The sequence below is a fragment of the Podarcis cretensis genome, assembly GCF_951804945.1.
Source record: "Podarcis cretensis genome assembly, chromosome: 10".
NCBI lineage: Eukaryota > Metazoa > Chordata > Lepidosauria > Squamata > Lacertidae > Podarcis > Podarcis cretensis.
In genome coordinates this window covers 17806961-17823370 of record NC_137179.1, presented here as the reverse complement: position 1 = coordinate 17823370, position 16410 = coordinate 17806961, and the positions used below count along the sequence as shown (strand labels likewise).

The 16410-nt window shown below is 39.4% G+C and overlaps 1 protein-coding gene across 4 annotated transcripts in view; it reads left to right on the top strand.

Moving 5' to 3' along the window:
* Positions 1-16410, top strand: part of BCL2L13 (BCL2 like 13) — a 45961-nt gene that overhangs the window by 22417 nt on the left and 7134 nt on the right. For all 4 annotated transcript variants that reach the window (XM_079992799.1, XM_079992800.1, XM_079992801.1 and 1 more), the window contains exons 4-6: positions 932-1088; positions 5118-5187; positions 9774-9917. In XM_079992799.1, the coding sequence (XP_079848925.1) occupies positions 932-1088; positions 5118-5187; positions 9774-9917 (371 nt within the window). The remainder of the gene's footprint in view (positions 1-931; positions 1089-5117; positions 5188-9773; positions 9918-16410) is intronic.

Here is a 16410-nt window from a genome sequence, read left to right as displayed (position 1 = left end):
TTGGGGGCTGGGGTCGGGGGAAGCTCGAGCTTCCCCCGCCCCAGCCCCGCGCCTGGGGGGGAAATAATTTCCCCCCCTTTATTTCCCCCCCAAAAAACTGGGTGCGCCCTATGGTCCGGTGCGCCCTATGGTGCGAAAAATACGGTATGTATTATAAGCCAATGTAATACACATTTCAAACTGTGAAAACAGCTGTATTTTCAAAGGGAAAATGCAGTCAAAGATTAGTGCAGGTTCTTCAGAAAGATGTATTATAACCCAATGTAATAGATACACAGTTCCAACTTCAAGTAAGATTGCTATTGAAGTTTTATTTTCTTTTTGCAATAGCTGCCTTAGATGAGACATAATTATGTTCGTGCAAAATTACAGAATAGTTATTTTTATTAGTTCTGTATGCTTAAGTGCAAATTTTACCTTAGAAATGTTTGTTTTATATTTTCTGTCCAACCAGGAAGGGTATTAGGGCATTCCTCTCTCTAACCTCAGCATTTGTAATTTTAATCATACACTAAAGGCAAGGATGGGGACCCTTGATCATCTTGATTGCCCTCCTCTGCACACATCTTGGGTTATATACCTTATTAATTGGCACTCTGGTACAATGTAAGATTGTACTAGTCACCAATTGCTGAAAAGCAGAAGGGAAAGAGTCCTTTTGTTTTTGAATTCTGCTTGTAGGTTTCACACAGACATTTAGTTGGCCACTCTGAGAACAGGATGCTGGACTAGATGGGCCATTGGCCTGGTGCAGCAAGCTCTCATGTTCTTAACCAGCTAAGTCATATTTGGAGCAGACCCAGTGAAATCAGTTGACTTAAGTTAGTCATGATTGATTAAGTTAGTCAATTGATTTCAGTGGATCTGCTCCAAGTATGACTTACTATTTCAATCTCACTAACAGTATGAAATCTCTCTTTCCCCCCACCAGCTTTTACCAGCACAGGCTTTGACTGCCACACATCTCCAGTATTCAGTCCTGCCAACCCAGAGACTTCAATAGAAGATTGCTTAGCTCATCTGGGAGAGAAAGTATTCCAAGAATTGAAAGAACCTCTTCAAAAGGCATTAGAGACCCTACTTAGCAAGTGAGTTCTCATTTGCTTTGCTCAGCAGGGAAGGTACTTGCTCTTAAAATTCTCACAAATACAGTGATATTGATTATGTGACTATATTTTGGCACAACTATTTCTAAACCTGATTCACTTTCCTTCCTTAATTATGCACTTGATATGAAGTGAGCTAACAATTTCCCATCATTTAAACTTATGAACATCAGTACACTACAATGAAAACAACTTCCTTCAAAGCCACTGCTTATTCTGATAGCTGTAAATGCCCGAATGTTTTCCTTATCAGACAGTAGTCAGGGTAGAGTCCTTCCTCCTAAGTGTTTAAAATCTGGATGCTGTACTACAATGCCATGGGGCTAATATTGATATCTCTATATTTTAGGTACCCCAGATGTTGCCAAACATATATTGGGTGCACTTCTGCTATTGGAACTACTTCCCCATTCTCATAGTGGGAACGCTTCTGGCCTTTAATAAGAGGGACAAGTAGGAAGTAATAGAGAAATTGCGTTGAGGTAGCACAGACACGTGTTTCATGTAAGTCAGTCTGCTTTTTTTTACATATAGCAGGTTAGACCCTCAATGTTGACATGAGATAGGGAGTAGGTCATTTCATTGAATTATTCCAAATGAATATGTAGAGCTGGTATATTATAAAACAAAAGTACTGACATTTGATTATGTTAGTAATACAAGTATCAGAGGGATAAGATAATTGATTCCACAATAGCATAATAAATTTGGCAGTTCCTGTTTATTGTAAAGCTGCATAGGATTTTGCCATATTGATTACAGCCAGCATTTTTTACCTCACTCTGCTGCATGTAGTGGCAATGTATAGAAGTTCAGGTCTGAAAAGCAACTTTTTTCATAGTTTGAAAATAAAACACAATAGAAAACTTTCTATATTCTACTATGCCTGATCTGAAAGTTGAACCACTCATGTTAATAATACAAACTATCACATCTTTATTTACGATAGTTCTCCTTGTGTAGACAGTCCATACCATTCAGAAAAGCAGTTGTAGAGCAAAAAAGGGAAACAGAGCTTTTTGCCAGTATTTATAAGCCCTTCTTACATAAGTCAATATTGAAAGGTACTGAGATACTGTATACAAGCAGTTCCTTGAATTATTATTTTTCTAAAACTGTCACAAACATTTGGTATAAATGTGACTTCATTACACATCTCTACCAGTACCAGGCTTTGTTCATTTTAAGTTAAGATACAGAAAATCACAGGAACACTTTAAGATTGCTTTGCCTAAATCAGGGGTTCTCAACTTTCTCCCCACGGGGCCCACTTGACATGGGTGAAAATTACTGAGCCTCACCAGTCAAAAAAGATGGTGCAGAGGCAGAGCCAGTCACAACATGGTGATAGATGGAGGCACAGTTTGGCATAATCAGCAGACAATTACTGGCATCACCTTCTACAGATACCTAATACATATTTGGAAATTACAAAATTATTTCCCACTGTATTTTTCTTGTGGCAAGGATTTCCACAGCTCAGCTTTCCTCAAGCTTAAGTACAGATGTTTGATCTTGAGGTATTGTGACAGACCCCCAAGTTAGGAAGAATTTGCTGATACAGAGGTTCTAAGTGGAGAAGGCTTTTTCCTTTATATTTTCCTCTCCCACCCTTGCATGTGTCTCTATAGTATTTTTATCCATCTTGTCATTTCTCCTTGTTAGATCTTATCCCCCTGCCCCCGCTCTGAAACCTGCCAGCTGTTTTCATCCCTCCTCCCTGGTTCTTTTTACTACCTTCACTTATTTATGCTAATAGTTTTTCTCTCTTAGCCCATTCTGTTGTATTCCCCATTGAATTATTCTTAATAATAACTATATCTTTTCTCATCTAAATTCTTTTAATAACACCTCTGACTCTTCCTCTTAGAGAAGGGAGACCTGCCATGAACTGTCTCCCAGCCATCTTTACTCAGCATGCAAGGAGTGGCTGGGGAAACCCAGGCAGATGGGTGGGGTATAAATAATAAATTATTATTAAATTATTATATTGCATAGCTTTTGCTATATTCATACCTACTTCCACAGATGACTTACTGGTTCCCAATAGCTTGGAGAAAGATGGAGACTTTGATTGAAGTTGTATGAAAGCGTTTGTTTTCAGCATTGGGATTTTTTTTTTTTTGCAACAGTCCCAATTTAATACTGAAATGAGCCAGAGTCTGGCACCTTGTTATGTCTGAACCTGGGCTTGTGGTTTGTTTCTCTCCAAACAAACTGGGGGTTGTAACCAAGGTTTGTTCTTGGTTTCTGCTGGTGAGTGAAAAACCTGTCTCTGGAGCTAGATTTGTGATGGCTGTTCTACACACGCAGCTCATCGCTGATGTTTTGATTATTTTAAGATCTTTGAGTTAAGAAATTGCAGCACAAGTGGAAGCTTCTGTATTTGGTAAATTTAATTATCTAGCAGATTGATCAAAATCTATACCAAATGATGTGGAAAAGTTATTTAATTGTCATACACGTGGTTGTTCTGTGAACAGGTAGATGCTTTCAAAAATCTGCAATATAGTCTTCTATTGAAACTGTAAGTCATTTATATTGTGGACATGGTGATATGAAGGTTTCCAGCCCTCATGTACTGAGTACAGTAGACAGATGTAGCAGAACAGCTGTCCTTAAGCTAGACTCAATAAATGCATTTAACCCTTGCTCAGGACATCCTCATGAAAGAAGTAGGAAAATGCGGATTAGGGGGAAAAACCTGCTAAGCATGGAGTGTTCTGTTTGTTGAAAAACAACATACAAGGGTCAATCAGAAGGAAATATATCCAGTAGCATCTCATGGGGCCAGTGCTGAAACAATTTTGTCCTATGTAGGACTAAAAATTTCATTTCTGTCCTCCACCTGCATGTTAGAGGTAAAGATATATATACATATACATATGGAAACTTTCCAATCACCTGGGATGAGCTGGTTAACCTGCCACTTTAGGCTGTGATGCACTGGGTGAAAATAGTGGCCAGTTCACTTCTTCCCCACTTCTGCTGCACTGCAGGGGCCTAAACCATGTTTTGGCTTAGTGTTGTACCCAAACCCTGGTTCATGGTTTGTTTTTCCCAAACAAATCACAAGCATTCGGTTTCAGCCTGTGGTTTGTATGGAGAGTGACAAATCTTGAGTCTGGGTTTTGAGGTAACACTATGCCAAACCATGGCTTAGCTCCCAGAAGCAGTGGAAGAACAAACTGACCACAATTTTTGCTCCATGTACCAGCATACTGCATGTTTTACTTTTAAAACATCCTTAAGCTTAACTGTGATTTAAAGGTAATATCACTCTTACATAGTTTAAGCAGCTTGATCCTGTGCTTATTTAGATGTGTTTAGTGGGGCTACTTCCAGGTAAGTGTACATAGAATTGTGACGTATACACACAGTAATGGGAGTTTCTCCTCTCTCTCAGATTTTGCATTCAGTCACATGTTCAGTAGGTGGGCAAGCAAGAATTGTTACTATATCTTAGTATCCAGTCAGCAGATCAGACCCAGATCTTGCCCACCTGTTAATCACCTGACATTTTATGACACAGAATAATTCAGACTTGAAAATAACAATTGGGAGTGCATTCTAAATGGACTCCCATTTCTCCCCTTCAGCTGCAAATATCTTGCTGAGCCATCCCCACAGAAATTGGGCCTTGGAAGCACCTGCTCAGACACCACTGGCTCTGGTTTTGGCTGTGCCTCAACAGGTTTCCTGATTGCAGCCATCCCATGGAAGTCACTGACCACAATAAAAGTAGTACTAAGGTGGCAACTCCTCAAGGAGTTCAGTTGTAGTATTCTAGTATTAAGTTTTTTGTCAGTTGTCTGCATGAGCTGATTCAACAAAAATTGCACAAATCATTTCACCAACTCTGTAATCTAATATTACTAGAATTGACATATCTCTCTGTGTTACTATTACCATTTCAAGACTGTGCAGAAACTGTTGAAAAGGAAGTTATGCCTTCTTGTTTTGCCTTTGCTTTGCTTTTTAAAATCTTGTGTTTTGGTTTTATTTGTACAGACCAGTAACTTACAAGGAATACAAGGAGAGGACACAGGAAGCATCAGCTCATGCCAGTGGATGGAGCAAGGTACTTGCCAAATCACCCTCACTTTGAATTGACTAGATATCCATTATAGACCTGTGCCAATTTAAGGAATCAGTACTCTGTTTTATCTGCATCATCTGTACCGTACTGCATGTTCCAGGTTTTATTAGCACTTAAGTATAGGAGTAAGTGTAGTTGGTACATTACTACTATGATATTTAATATTAAGTCAGTATATGGAGGTTCTCCTCTTTCTCTTTTTAAAAAAGCAAAATTCTAGCCCTTTTTGGTGGTAAAGGGCTAGAATTTGGTGGTATGATTGTGTGTCATCTATGTAGCAAAACACCATGAGAGGGGAAGCTGAGCAACATTTCAGGTAGTGATGATGGGTAATACCTCAGTTTTGTTTATAGGACTTGCTTCCATAATCAGTAGAACCAGAATAAATAAAATAAGCAAATATATGCACATACTGAATTTAGTTATTCAAATTTCTTTTCATAATAGCGGATCTGAGTTACTTTCTGGCAAAACTTGCTTTACTTTGAATAGAGAGTGGCCATGGTCTCTCTTGTAGGACAGATTTATAGGCAGAATTATTTTTGAAAGCTCAAATAATAGTAGTAGTGACTTGGAGCACTTTATCTGTTTACATCTGATAGGCTAGGCCACATTCCTTCCTAGAAAACAATGGCTTTTCATCTTCATGTCTTTTTGGGTCTCTGGGATCAGCTTAAGCCATGTTCTTGATGTTGGGCTTCCACTGAAAGAAGTTGACACTGCAACATGGTTGCTTGCAGACTTTAGGGTGATGCCAGTGTACCATGCACTTTATTGGCTGTCTCTTGACTCCAAGTCTGCTGCTGGTGTTCTTAGGAAAAGCAGCATTGGTCCAGCATAACTTTGGGAACATTTCCTCCTGTATAAGGTCCCTTGCTCTTCTTGATCAGCTTTATTCAATGTCCATTCTAGTGTTATGAGAAAAGAAGAAAAACATTTCTTTACTCACTTTCTCCATGCCATTCATAATTGTACAAACTTCTGTCTTACCACTCTGTAGTCACCTTTTTTCTAACTAAAAAGTCCTAAAATGCTGCAACCTTTCTTCATACGGGAGTTGCTTCGTCCCTTTGATCATTTTGGTTGCTCTTTTCTGAACCTTTTCTAATACTACAATATCCTTTTTGAGGTGACCAGAACTGTACACAGTATTCCAAATGTGATCACACCATACCTCTACCAGTCTTTTTAGAAAATGCAGTGTCTGCAATTTATAGACTTTTCTGTAACATCTTTTTGACTACATACTCTAACAATATGATTGCTGATGCAGATAAAGCTTGCAAAACAGGTTGCGTTGAAAACAATCTTTATTGGAATTACCACTTTTACCCAGTGGCTATTTTTCTTGAAAACCTGCCCTTTAACAGAGGATTTTGAAGGGAAATGAAAAGAATTAAGAACCCTTCCATCCTATACAGTTTCTAAACTGATAAACTAGAGGAGAATACAAAGGTCACCATGAGAAATCTTAAAAAGTTTTGAACTTACCTTCAGGGAGCTAAAAATGTCATTTGCTTTCTTGCAAACCAAATGTTGATTGGATTTTTTTATTGAGTGTCTTCTAGGTTGACAGGAAGTAAAACAGTTATAGTTGGAAGGTGGCAAATGTTCCTCTTTTTTCAAAACAACAAAAAACACTTCATTCTGATAAAATCTTTTCCTACCGAGTTACAACTTTTTGATACCAGAGCTGGAATCCAAAGAAATACTTTGGCTCACAGAAAGGGTGGTGTTAGTCCAGTGGAATTTTTCACTTTCAGCATCTGATAACCGTAACACATCAGAGTAGCTTACAAACTCTCCTGAGTTTCAAAATAAGGTCACTTGATATAGGGAGCTATTGTTTAAGGAAACAAATCGGGCCTGAAAGCACTTTCGGACTCATGGAACTACCGTATTTTTCGCCCTATAGGACGCACTTTTTCCCCTCCAAAAATGAAGGGGAAATGTGGGTGCGTCCTATGGGGCGAATACAGGCTTTCGCTGAAGCCTGGAGAGCGAGAGGCTCTCGCTCTCCAGGCTTCAGGAAGCTCTGCGCAACCCTCTGGAGCCCGGCGCCAAGCCGTGCCAGCCTCCGGAGGGTTGCGCAGAGCTGCCTGTGCTCCCGGGCCCCGCGCAGCTCTGCGCGACGCTCCGGAGCCCGGCGCCAAGCCGCGCCGGCCTCCGGAGGATTGCGCAGAGCTGCCTGCGCTCCTGCGGTCCGCACAACTCTGCGCATTGCTCCGGAGCCCGACGCCAAGCCGTGCCAGCCTCCGGAGGGGCGCGGAGAGCTGCCTGCCCTCCCGGGGTCCGCGCAGTTCTGCGCGACCCTCCGGAGCCCGGTGCCAAGCTGCGCCGGGTTCCGGAGGGTTGTGCACAGCTGCCTACATTAGGAAGCCTCAGCGCGCCCGGGCTTCGCACAGCTGTCTGCAATCCTGGGGAGACCGGCGTGGCTCCCTAGGCTTGCGGATAGCAGGCTCTTCTGGGGTCGGGGGAAGCTCGGGCTTCCCCCGTGCCAGCCCCGAGCCTGGGGGGGAGATATTTTTTTTTCTTTATTCCCCCCCCCCAAAAAAAAATTAGGTGTGTCCTATAGGGCGGTGCATCCTATGGGGCGAAAAATACGGTAGTTTATGGTTCTTTGGAACCTGGCCTAGGAAACTCAAACTGCTCTTATGGCTCTGAACTTCTTTTGTATAAATATAATTTGTCTAAATGACAAAGGGAAAGGGAAATAATTACTGTTGCTGAACAGGATGAAGGTGAGGAAGGCACTTTATCTGAATGATTTTTATTTTTTGTAAGTACTGTATAATTCTTTTATACAGCATCCACAACAGAAATTGAACGTGACATTTTGCATTAAGGAAAAGGAAATTTGGTGTATGGGTGAGAGACAAACCTTAGACTGCGCAGGAGGAGGCAGAGATGCAGATGGTTTTCATTCTTTCCTTTGTAAGGGATAGGGTTCTCCATTGGTATAGTAGTGGGGCTGATGGGTGTATCTCTATTAGTGCTCAAATTGCATTTTCAGTAGCATTTTTCTTCCCACCCCAGCACAGACTTTTACAACTTTATCCATGTCCCATATCCAGATGGATCTCCCTTTCCCAAGCATTTGGTGTTGTTGCTGTGGTTTCCTTCCTCTCCCTATAATCCTTCAGGTCACGGTTACAGTCCAACATGGTGTGTATTTCCATAGAAGTCAGCCCTGGGGTATTCTATGCTGGGTTACACCCATGTAAATGTATACAGGATGACAACTTTCCTGAAGACATGGATTCCAAATGCATTCAGAGAGAACAAAGCATGACTATTTCACTCTAAATGCATAGCACAGAAGGAGCCAGTTGTATCCAGTTTTCTGTTAACAGAAATAAGCCCATCTTTTTCCTTGTGAAGCACTCATAGACATTTCAATCTCATAGAAGCTGCCAGGTTCTTAAAGGGTTAGACATATAGTACATCAATTAGTTTTTAATGAATGTTTTCAAATAGATTTTTTTCAGCCCATCAGATATTTATTTCAGGTACTAATTGTTCCAATTCTATTTTATGATTGAATGGAAAAGATACTGTCACTTGGTGCTATGCTTGCTAAAAGCCCATAATGAAAGGGCTTAGTATCTTGGTGGCCCTATGGGAGAGAGCCATAGTTACCACTCGTGTTAGGGAGCTTATTTGGAGTAAAGTGGATCTCTCTGGGTTGAAGCTTCAAGACTCCAAGACAGCATTGACTTTCTCTCATCACAGATATTCACATAAAAATACCCTTTTAGGTGCTAGCTAATTTCTTTCAAGTCTATTGGAATATCTTGCAAGAGAAGATAAATCAGTATTGACTCTTCTTTGGGATAAAGTCAAAAATAGAGAGTGGTATCGCTTGGTAATTCCAGAAATTTGATCAGATAGTGGTGATTTAATTGAAAAGTCACTGTTAAAGAAGGTACAGAATGTTACCCTGTTGCCAGTAATGCATTCTTTGCATTTGAAAGTCCTTGAAGCTGATACTGAAATTGTTTTTCTTGGTGTTGTATGGAGTGTTTGAAGATTATAATGTTGCACAGCAGCAAAACTTTCCAGTCCACTTTACGTTGGGTCACTTGAAGAAGGGATACCTAGGTCCATTATTCTCCTCCCTTTCAAATTGCTGTTACCATCCTGACTGCCTGTTCATTTTAAACAGTAGAGACCCTGCAACAGTAGCAGCAACTCATTTACCTGCTCAAGAAGTAGTGAGAGGTAGGGAATGATGAGTTGAGAACTCATTGCCTGATTCTTGAGACTAGATTGACCCACTGACTAATCTGCTTTTTGGCCAGGGTTCTGTGTTCTATGTATTCTCTTTCTTAACTGAGTACTTGAAAAAGATTATTAATATTTATATTTATATGGGCTTAATGTTGCCTCCTTCAAAGCTGCCCTCCCACCATGCTTGTATCTCATGTCCATGCATGCAAAATTAAAGTACTTATGCAATAAATGTATTTAGCACTCTTTGGCGCAGTGGCACGATTTTCTTCCAAACTACTGCAATTCCTGATCATGTCTCTTCCTCGCCTACCCTTTCTTCACTCTTTACTCCCAAGGTTTTAGTGCCTCTGGTGATCCTTCAGCGATTCCTGATGGAACTGACAAGACAGGGCAAAGAACCACTTGGGGCACTGCTGAATTTTGGAGTGACCTACCTGGAAGACTATGTTGCAGACTATATCATCCAGCAGGGTGGATGGGTAAGGAAGTTAAATGTCCAACTGTATCTTCCTCCAGAGTTGATGAACAGATATGTGCATCTCTCTGTACAACAGTTGTATTTAAGATTTACTAACTGTTCAAAGGAAAGCAGTGTTGATTTTTTTGTCCATAGCAGAACATATAGATATTATTTAGGATAATGAACAAGAACAAAGGTAACAGCATTATTTTTAAATTGATCTTAATTAAAATGCATTGGTCTTCATATGAGTTTAGTTCTGTTTTTGTGGGGCAGCAGACTTGAGCTACCTCACAGTCATGAACAAATTCAGGTTATGCATTTAGATTGAGCTTGTTTTAATTTTATTGAATATCTCAGAGTGCTTTAAGTTGTATTTCTCTAGATTCCTGTGTGAAATGAGTTAGGAAAAAATGGGTTCTACTTAAAGTGCTATTTGAAAATTGTGTTTTGAAGGTACAACGAAACCCTCTAAGAATATCCAGGCCCCCTCCCTCCCATCTGTTTCTTACAACTTGATAGTTGAACTGGAGCACAGTGAGCATACAGATTATTCCTCTCTGGGAGATAGAACACTGCCAGATTTAAACAGAATTAATCTGGGATTAGTGAAATGACTCCCAAGTTGTTTTTATTCTGAAAGTAAAGCTGTTCAGTGGTTAGAAAATCTAAATAGCAAAAACATACTAATAACCTTTAAAATTATATATTTTTCATATTTTGATTTTGTAAAGTGTACTAGGAGGGTGCAAACAGTGGTTTTACCAGGGGCTTTCCCCTCGCCCTCATCTCCTTTGTGCCCTTATTTTCTCATAAGAATAAATATGTTTCTTGACTGTACAAATTGCATATTTGCCTGGTGCAAGAGCTGGTGTTTAGATTATGCCTTTATGACTTCCACTTCCTGCAGAATAAACAATGACTCCTACATCTGGTTATGCTTTGGGCCTTGATTTAATGAAATGTCTTAGATTTTTTGTTTTTGGCCAGTAGATAACTTCTTGCATTGTGCCCTCCTGTTTCTTTTGATGTTTTGGTACCCTCAGAAGACTGTGTTCCATACCTCAACGACTTCTGTAAAGCCTTTTATAAACATGCGTGTCACAATGCATAGTTGCTTCTGAAAACACACAGCAGCCTAGCTGTGTCTAAGAGGGAGGGAATGTTCACTGTGTGACTGTTTGTAGTTGACTTGGCAGTTCCATGAACCATGCACTTATCTATTCACCTCTAGCCAGGCATAAAATTGGACTGACAGAAGCTGCATAACCAACAGGGCAGAGCTATTTTTGAAATGGTGCAGGAAAGGTGAAGAAAGAATTGAAATGGTGATAATTTTTAAACTGAACAAAAGTTGCCATGATTAACTACTCTGTGGTTAAGAGTAAGATCTTGGGTATTTTGATCTTGATCTTCATGTCATTATGCACAAGGTTCAGTTTTGTGGCTGGTACCTAGTCTTATTTTGATTTGGTTTAACAAATTTGTGTTTTAAGAAACTGAGACTGCAGTATTTCAAGTTTTCCTGAAACATGGTACTACCATTAAGCAATGCTTTTTTGTCGTGTTTAAATACTTGAATAGGGAAACTTCAAATTAATTGCTCTGTTTGGAAGCTCAGAATGCACAGCAAATGTTCTTGCTGGTCTTCACTAATGGTAGTACAGCAGAATTGGAGAATTAGCTGTGGTACTGCCCCTGAGCTGCTTAATCCCAATGTGTAAGGTTCAGCTAGACCTCCTAAATTTCCAGTCATGGTGAACCTGTCCAAGGAAGAAGAAACAACAATGTGTATTGGGGGGTAGGAGATAGCTTAAAAGCTGTTTAAAGACTAAAATCACTTAAATATTCATCTACTCCAGCAGAGGCAAGGAATGGATTAGTTAAGAGTGTCTTAACTCTCTGTGTTCCATTAGTCATTAAAGAGTATGTCATGAGGGTCTCCCAATTCCTTGCACGAAAGTCACAAATAGTCTTTCTATAGATTTAGAGCTTTGTGAAAACATCAGGTCTTTCTACAGAGGAAGCAGTGGCAAAAACGGTACAACCTCAGGAGCTTTAATAAGTGGAAATAATCCAGACCGAATGAGCTATTTTGTAGACTAGGAAAATAATTAGACTGAAGTAAAAAATAGTCATGCAACATGGAACACACTTGGAGCAATAAGATACTACAAACTGAATATATAGAATCTTAATATTGGATTCATCACCCAGTGCCATCATTGTGTAATGGAACGTCAGTCAAGAGTAGATATCCTGATATTTGGAGGATTTTTGCAGAAATGGCAACCTTTAAGAAGAAGATTGGTTCTGGGAATAAGTCCCATAGAACTCAGCTGGGCTTGTTTCTAAATAGACCTGCATAGGATTATGCTGCAAGACTATAAAAGTTAAATGTAGCACATTTAAAAAGGTAATGTCCTCCTTTTCATTGTTCTGATGGTTTCCAGACATTTTTTCTATGTTGCTTTTCCTTTTCTAATGAGAAGTTGTGTTGCACACATTTTGAGTGTGAGCAGTGAGTAACGAGTAACGTTCTTCAGTGAAATCTGCATTAAGTCTGCTTTTGTAGTAATTTCAATATCAGGAAGAATCAAAATGCAGTTTCAGTTTCTAAGTTCTCATAAAGTTTTGCATATGTAAGCAATAGCTTCTGACCTAAAAGAAACAGAGTCATGCAATGTTGTTGGTTACTGAACTTGAAAAGGATTATAAGAACAATGCAGAATATATACTTTTGCTTTACTTCTCTTCTTGTAAGGCAGTAGATTGGTTTGCTTTGAATTCATTTTCAAGGTAGCAGTGTACTTCTTTAATCATAAGAGGCAGAGATCTAGCTCTGAGCATTTTTGTAGACATAGCTTGCTCTCTAGACATTGTTGATGGAAACCAGAAGAGTCACAGAAAGGTTCCATGTTTTCCACTGGGTCAAAACAAAAAACGTTCATTCTAATTTGGCAGCAGCTTAGCTCTACAGCTTGCCCTGGAGCTGTATTAGGGCACAAACAAATTGATGTGCAGTGCGCATACTCCCTCCCCTTTCTCTGTTCACTCTCCCTCTGTTTGCTGTGTCTGCTGCATCAGAAACTTCTCTTGGAAAAGTGCAGAGTAAGAACAGTCAGTTTGGGTAAGACTTTACTACTGAAGTAGTATAATTATGCTTTAAAAGTGTCAACCTTGTCCTAATTTCCAGTGTTTCATCCACATTGAAAAGGACTTGTGGGAGACTGAGAAGAATAGAGATGACTAACTATTTTTGCTTAAAAGTTGTTATTCTGCTTTGTCACCAGTTTACATGCTTGTGGCTTGCTCTGCTTTAATAATCTCTGCATGAAAGTATAATTAAGTGCCTTTGGAAGCTTGCTCATCCATTTGACTTGTAAAAAGCGAACTAGAAGCTGCAATGCACAATTAAAGTCTAAAGTATTGCTTTCCTTGCCATTGCGATTGTGATTGAGTTTATAGAATGATACGGAAAGCAGGCTACTTCCCCTAGTGCTTGACTCTGGGTTTTATTTTCAGTCTTGGCATTGTTGTTGTCTTTAGAAGTGTAAAGTAGTCGTTCAGTTTCTAAAACTGAAGTTGGTGGTAAGTAGCTGTGTTTTATACTCTGATGGTAGTGGTATAAGAACAAACTTCATTTCCGTTTTGAACTTGATAATTTCATTCTTATTAGAAAGACAACCAGGATCTTGCACCAAGGTTTGTTTGCTTAACAAAATTTATATTCTGCTTCAGTGTAGTAAAACCTCTAAGCATCTTGCTCTTCAGACTATTAATAGTGGCATACTTTCAGTGAAAAAACAAAATTGTCTGGTTCTTTATTCCAAGATTTGACTCTGGATGACAAGGGAGAAATCTTTAGGCAATGTATTAAAATAGCAGCATACTTTGTTGGAGAGTGCGTTTTGTAAGAGAGTAAAAGAATGTACCTTTATTCAGACTTCACTTGCTTACAGAAGTGAGATAATGGAATCCAGGATAACATAATGGATGGTGTAATTTAAAAATAATAATTGCTGGAAGGGATATATCAATAAATGCTAGCTGGAGATTTGTAGGCTTGTGAGACATTATTGACTTTTATAAAGGAGTCTACTGCAGATTTCAGTATCAGATAACAATTCCTGTTTTAGATGGCTTACCTCTTGACTTCGTTTCTCCTCTCTGCTTGAAAATGGAATATTGTGGACTGTAATATGTAGTACATAACACTGTATTTGACAAGGGGAGGTCCTATTTAATAGGTTAGTGTTGCTTGTACAGACTAACTGCTCCTGGAAGGAGAGTTCCTGTGTCATTTTGTATGTTTTTCTAAGTGAAATGAGCAAGTGTTTGTTTTTAGCAGCATGGGTAGCGTGACTGATTAATTTTAGATCTACCTGATGCTTAGCATTTTTACTCTTGACTGTTTTGAAATACTAAAACAAATCATTGGGATCCTGCATATGCAGTTTAAATTTGTTTATATTTGTAACCTGTTCCTATGTCCAAAGTCTCAGGACAGTGAATGAAAAGCATAAGAATCCTATTAGGACAAAATAAAGTTGGGCTTAGAGAAGACTCCATAACCTTCAGCACTCTTGCTTCACTGCATACTAGAGACAGCTTCACCCACCTTCCTTGGTGCCTGCTATCCCACACACTTACACTCTTCTGTGTCTCAACCCCTTCCATAGTGTCTATTTCTCCCTCTTATTGAGGTTGTTCCTACTCCTTCAACTGACACCTAGGGGAGCAGCCTCTTAACCTATTCTTCTCCCCACCACCCCCAAGCCTGGAAAGCCAACCTCTTCAGGAGCCTGCACTCTCAAATTTGAGATTGTCTAAGATGTCTTTTCCTTCACTGCTACTTAATATTCCATGGCTCTATCTTTTCCATTATTTCTTTTTTTAACTGCTAATTCCTGGCACATTTGAAAGCTGTTAAACTGCACTCTGAAGACCTTTGTGTGACCTTCAGATAAGAACAGCACTGTTGATGTATGAAGATTTAGTATAACACCTCAAGTGGCATAAAATAGCCTGTTCTGTGGATCATGTGGTACAGATAAAAGAATTCTGTAGCCTGTGGTGCAGTTTGTGCTGAAATGGAGGTAACAACAACTTTCCTTTATGAAGCTAAGAAATCTATTTGAGTAGTATTGCTGGCTAGATGTAACTGAGAATTCCACACTCATTGTTGGGGAAGGGCTGTAGCTCAGTGGTAGAGCACATGTTCTGCGTGTAAAAGCGAGTCAGTGTCAACAGTACTAAGAAAGATGGACCCAATGATCTGACTTGTTATAAGGCAACTTACAATGTTCTCATTTGTAGTATACACAGCTTAATGTTATTCATCTTGGGGCATAATCTTTCAGTTCAGATACTAGATTATTTAATGAAACTGCCTAGGTAATTGCATCAGAGTGTCTGTCTTCAAAAATTAGCCATTTATTTTTTTGCAGAAACTTAGTAATTGTAGAATGATCTTCTCTGGGCAAGTTTTGTGTCCTCAATTAAGTAAAATACGGGGCCAAAAAGGTTAAGTTGTATGAAACAATATAAGCGGAATGACACTGGGAGTAATATTAATTGAACTCAACTCTCTAGAACTAATATTTCAGAAGTTAGGCCTCTGGTGCCTAACACATTTTTTATTCTTTCTTAGTATTGATTTATTTTAAAACATACTCTACTTGTTTTTATTTTTTTTAAAAAAACCTACTAAAATATATTTGTTGGCAAAACTTCTTTGCTGCTACCTGTGCAGATGTCTTCTCAATATTCCTTTGGTTTTCTGATGCAGGGTCATTCTTGATTAGAATATCACAAACATCTGATGGGAGGGCCTGTCTGCATTCTAGTGCTCTGTGTTCTGATTTTTCTTTTACATGACTCTGGTGCTGAAGCAAGGGTGAATAGTGCAAGCTAGCCTGGAGCTATGAAGAGGGCAGAGGAGTGGGAATAATTCATAGCAGAATAACATGTACTCTTCACCATAAAGCTCCTGAGCTCATGAGACAGCTTGATCAGCACGGAAAGAGGGTGGATGGGGATTTACTGAGTAATTACTTTCTGTGTGGCGGCAGTCCAGCCCCTGATGCAGCTTTCTGCATGTGCCACATTCCATTAGCACAGATGGATAGTTGTGAAAGGCAGCCATCAACAGAAGCTCTGAGAGCTTTGCTTGAAGGATGCCTGAGTGGTTCTGGTTAGCAGTGCTTCAATATTCTTTGTATTATAACATTATCTCTCTATACAGATACCAGATTATTTTATTTTTTTAAAAAAGTTCAATTAATTCAAATAGGCTTTGAATTTTTATAAGTTATGAAGAAATTGTGATATGTGTATGGGTGACTCCTGAGGAATAGATTTCTAGAAATAAAAAAGTAACTCCTATGTAGTACAATTTCAGTTGAGACACTTTCCTAATAGAATCAACACTCACCATAGAGTATGTGAGAGATTGCTACAGAACTACAGTTGTACTTCGGAAGTCAAACGGAATCCGTCCTGGAAGTCCG